The sequence below is a fragment of the Mercurialis annua genome, linkage group LG6 (assembly GCF_937616625.2).
Source record: "Mercurialis annua linkage group LG6, ddMerAnnu1.2, whole genome shotgun sequence".
Lineage (NCBI taxonomy): Eukaryota > Viridiplantae > Streptophyta > Magnoliopsida > Malpighiales > Euphorbiaceae > Mercurialis > Mercurialis annua.
In genome coordinates, this window is record NC_065575.1 from 35,200,352 (window position 1) to 35,205,401 (window position 5,050).

The 5,050-nt window shown below is 39.7% G+C and overlaps 1 protein-coding gene across 1 annotated transcript; it reads right to left on the minus strand.

Moving 5' to 3' along the window:
* Positions 1 to 3,561: 3,561 nt before the first annotated feature.
* Positions 3,562 to 4,653, minus strand: LOC126653517 (uncharacterized). Its single transcript, XM_050347424.2, has 2 exons — positions 4,302 to 4,653; positions 3,562 to 4,137 (listed from the first exon to the last, which is right to left on the minus strand). The coding sequence occupies exons 1-2, from the start codon at positions 4,476 to 4,478 to the stop codon at positions 3,697 to 3,699; spliced, it is 618 nt and encodes a 205-aa protein (XP_050203381.1). The 5' UTR covers positions 4,479 to 4,653; the 3' UTR covers positions 3,562 to 3,696.
* Positions 4,654 to 5,050: the final 397 nt, after the last annotated feature.

The following is a 5,050-nucleotide window of genomic DNA, read 5'->3' on the forward strand; positions in this document are numbered from 1 at the left end:
GCTTCCACTTCTAGTATGCAGTTTAATGATAATGTGGTTGATCCAATTCCTTCAGTAGTTGAGGCAGCTTCCTTATATAACCTAGAGAAAGGTATTGGCCCTGTTATGATGTCAGAAAATGTAGGAGAAAATGAAGGACAGTCTTCTGTAGTTGAGGCAGTAAGAACTGGTAACATAGATGATGAAGTTTTGGCTGGTTTAGAAGAGGGTTTGGGTGGTTTAGAAGAAGGTTTAGGTGGTTTAGAAGAAGTTGTTGGTGGTTTGGAAGATATTGCAGGTGGTTTAGAAGAGTCACAATCAGAGGAAGATGCAGACTATTATCCTATGGAAGGGTCTGATACAGATGATGGATTAGAAGATGATGAGATGTCAGATGACGAAGAGTATGTAATGTCTAGGAAGTTACTCCACCAGTATAAAAGGCCTGTTGCATCCACTGATATGGGTGAATGGTCTGGTATGAATGAGACAAGACAGAGACATCCTAAAGTGAAGATACCATCTGAACATGCAGATCAGGAATGTGGTCTTTCTTCTGATTATGAAGACAGCAATTGTGATGTTAACTCTCTGTGCACATCTGAGGAAGAGGAGATGGATGAGGTAGAAAAAATGGAAAGGGGTAGGAGGGTTATGTATAACCCAGATTGTGATCATAAGACATTGGAGTTTGTAGTTGGAATGAGATTTGAGGACACACAACAATTAAAGGAAGCTGTTCAGAAGTGGGGAATTTGCACTGGGCGTAATGTGAGAATAGTTAGGAGAAATTACAACAAGTTTGAGGCTGTTTGCCATAATGGTTGTAGGTGGAGATTGTATGCTAGCTTGGTAACAAGGGAAAACACTTTCGCAATAAGGAGGTTGCAGCCGAAGCACACTTGCAGTAGAGTTACAAGGAATAGAGCAGCTACATCTGCATGGATTGCCAAAGAGTTCATTTCAAAATTTAGGAGAAATCCTACCTGGGATGTGAAGGAATTAGCAGGAGACCTGATGGAGAGGTATGCTGTTGAGGCTGGAAAATCTAAGTGTTATAGGACTAGGACAATGGCAGCAACTATGCTAAGGGGGTCAGTTATTGATCATTATGCCATGTTAAGGCCGTATAAGGCTGAGCTAATGAGGGTAGATAGTTCAGGGAGGTTTGATTTCCTTGTCAACGAAGTTGATGGTACATTTGAGGGTTTTTTTGTTGGATTTAGTGCTTTGAGGGAAGGGTTTAAGAAAGGATGCAGACCAATGCTAGGTTTTGATGGATGTTTCTTGAAAACAGAATTGGGTGGGGCTCTATTATCTGCAGTTGCAAAGGACGGGAATGACCAAATGTATCCAGTATTTTGGGCAGTGGTCCAAAGTGAGAATGAACACTTTTGGACTTGGTTTATGAACATTGTATTTGAGGAGCTAAATGTGGGGGATGGTCTAGGCTGGACTTTTATAAGTGACCAACAAAAGGTACAGTTCACTTTTGTATTTTGTTTTTTACTTGATTGTACCTGCTTTGATTTATGTATGTACATGTCATTATTGTAATGAATTTTATTGTCATTTGTGTTATTTACAGGGTCTTTGCAATGCCATAGCCAGTTTGACACCCTTTGCCCAACACAGAAACTGTGCTAGACACGTTTACTGCAACTGGAAAAAGGAATTCAAGGGGCAAGCATTAAAGAAACTATTTTGGGCTGCTGCTAGACAAACCTATGAGGCTGGTTTAAAGTTAGCCCTAAAAGTGTTGATGGAGGGAAATGAGGCAGCCTTTTTGGATTTTAACGCGAGGGATCCCACCAAATTCTGTAAGGCTTTTGTTAATGAGCACTGTAAAAATGATATGATTGATAACAATATTTGTGAAACTTTTAATGGATATATTGTTAAAGCAAGGGCTAAGCATATTGTAGATATGCTAGAGGAAATTAGGGTGAATCTGATGGAGAGAATGCATACCAAACTGACAGCTATGTGTGGGGTTACTGATAAAATTTGTCGTAGGATTAGAAAGAAGCTTGAAGAGATTAAGTACTATAATAGGCTATGTTCTGTTAAGCCAGCAGTGGGTGACACCTTTCAAGTAAGCATAGGTGAGGATGGATTTGTGGTGGACCTGAAGAATGCAACATGCACTTGTAGGGGTTGGCAGATATCAGGAGTACCTTGCACACATGCATGTGCGGCTATACACTGGAAGAACGAAGACTGTGTAGACTTTGTGCACAATTGTTATAGTGTGGGACTGTACATTGAGACTTACCGGTATGCACTGCAACCACTAAATGGGAGAAGGATGTGGCCTGAAGCAACTGGTAATAACATTTTACCCCCTCCATTCAAGAAGATGCCCGGAAGGCCAAAGAAAAAAAGAAGAAGGGCACCTGAAGAGCTAGAACGAGACAGAATGACCAAGCATGGAATTCAAATGACATGCACGATATGCAATCAAGTTGGCCACAACAAACGAACGTGTCTTGCCAAATATAACACTGCAGCTACAAAGCTTCATAAGCCACCGGTGAGTACACTCAACTATGTTTTTTAGTTGCATGTTATGTTATATTGTAGTTTCTGATTCATTCTTATTTGTATTTGAATGATGATTTCTAATAGGCTAAAAGAGGCAGACCTCGAAAGAATCCAGAAACACAAACTGCTGTGGCTTCAAGTTCTTCTAATCCCAAAAGAGGCAGAAATGCAACTCAAGCTCCTGGTGGCAAACAAAAGAATACTGCCTCAACTACAGGTAATGCCAAAAGAGGCAGACCTAGAACTCGAAGTGCAACGACAACACCAGCTACTCCAAAGTTCACAAGCCCTCATGTAGTTATTGCCACAAGCACAGCTCCACCTGCAAACAGACCATATCAACAACCAAGAATGGTGAACACAGGTCCAACACATGGTGGGTTTACTAGACTATTTTCAGAACCTGGAGGGAACATCTACATGAGAGTATGTATTGTTTTTCAGTGATTTACTTGGTTAATTTATAAAGGTCATGTCATATGTAGATAACATTGTCATGTTATGTACAGCCACCCAATGGAGGCACTGGACGTGGTAGAGGATATGGAGGGGCTAGAGGATTTGGAGGAAGTATTGGAGTTCCAAGGAGCACTATGACTCAAGCTGGAAATAGTGGAAACGTATCTGGCTCGAACAATTGCATTAACAGTTCTCAAGCTAGTGTAACTAAACCTTAGAGGTTTTAGTTGTTTTGTGTCTAGTTGGCTGGAAATATATAGGTTTTTTGAAACTGCTAAGCAGGCTATTTGTAACTGCTATGACATTTTATTTGCAGTTTGCTAATTTTTTGCACATGCTATGTAAGCTTTTTGCACTTGTTGCCTCTTTTGGGTTAGGTTAGTTGCACCTGTTATGCAGGTTTGTTTAAAACTGATATGTAGTTTTTTTTGCTATGGCAGCATGTAACATTATACTGTGTTAAACAGTTTTTGCAAGAATAGCATGTAACCCATATTATACTGCTCCATAAACAAGATATTTTATCCATTCTATCATCAGTAAATGCACATAAAAGTCAGTTTATAGAAACAGCTACTTCTTCATTCATATTGGCACTTTGTTCTTACATAACATAGACTAACATAAACTGCATAACATAAACTACATACTGCATACTACATACTACCATAAACTAACATAAAATGGCATAAACAAACTGCCCAACCATGCACATTACTGACAAAGATTGATGGCCACTGCACAAACAATCACAATCAGTATAGACATGAACCAAATAATCATCACCAACACTTCATTTCTTTTCTGCAGAGTCTTCTTCTCAGTCAGTAGTTTAGACTTGATCCCTCCAAGCTTATTTGCTTGCTTTCCAACTCTAGAGTTCATCTCAGCCATTTCATGAACAGTTTGTTGCAACTCAAGGTTCTTACGATCAACATCTTCCACTCTTCGGTTCAGCACACCTATAAGGCCTCGACAAGCTGTCAACCTAAGTCCACTGCTATGCACTTCACATCTCAATTTGGCCTCTGTCTCTGTTTTTAACTTCAATGCCTCTTCTAGTTCATCCCTCTTTTCAAATATCTTGTTTATAACCTTTTTTTCACGACCAGTTACCTCTGGGTCGATCCATTCAAAGAATTTGCAGTCGTCATACTTCACACAACAAACAACAGACAGATACAAAGCAATTAGAACAGCTAACATCAATACCCTCGATTAACCCTAATTTCACAACCCTAGCCTAAATAAGAACAATGAAATCAGACTAACATCACAACCCTAAAGAAGAACAATGAAATCAGAGAACAATAACTCACCTCTCTAAGCTTGCACCGGTAAAATCTCCTTCCAGGGTTCCCTTTCGTGTATGCCGTATAGACGGAAGCAACTAGGTCATGGAGGCAACGCTTATGAGGAATGGAATTGAACTCCGAACTAGTAGCTTCAGAGTAAATCCCACTGCTTGCACTGCTTGCTAACTCATGGATCGTCATCAAACAATGTGAGGAAAAACTCGAACAAGATAAATTAGGGTTTTTAGTTGGAAGAATAAGGAAGTTAGAAGAAATTAGAGAAGATTTGGGAATTAGGTTTTCAGAACGAATAGGTTTTAATTTGGGGTTTTAAGATGTTGGGTATTTTAAGAAGGGGAAAAAACGGCAGCGTTTCAAAATTACCGAGAAACGCGACCGTTCTGACCAAAACGACTGCATTTTGGGTAAAAAATGGTTCTTCAAAGAAACGACGTCGTTTGGGTAATACACGCTGACAAATGAGTTGGACATCCGGCGTGCCGCGTAAGATTTCAATCACCGGAAATACGAGCTGTGCTAATAAATAAAAAGAATGGAAAGGTTGGGCCAGCGCTTGACAACTTTTAAAGGTTGGGCTTAAATTGAAAATTACGCGAAAGGTTGTGCTATTAAATAAAATTAAGCCTATTTTCATGGAGCATATCATTTGGTCATTGTCGTATAGTGTCCATTTTTTCTTTATTTATCACGTTATGATGTCTCATAAGGAAGCCATAATCTCTCAAAATCGCCAAGTGGTAGGAGGAAGCTTC

Excerpts from the sequence above, each read along its gene's own strand:
- LOC126653517 (XM_050347424.2), bottom strand. The coding sequence starts at position 4,478 with ATGACGATCCATGAGTTAGCAAGCAGTGCAAGCAGTGGGATTTACTCT. Across the intron at positions 4,138-4,301 it reads ACCGGTGCAAGCTTAGAGAG|TATGACGACTGCAAATTCTT; the intron begins GTGAGTTATTGT and ends TGTTGTGTGAAG.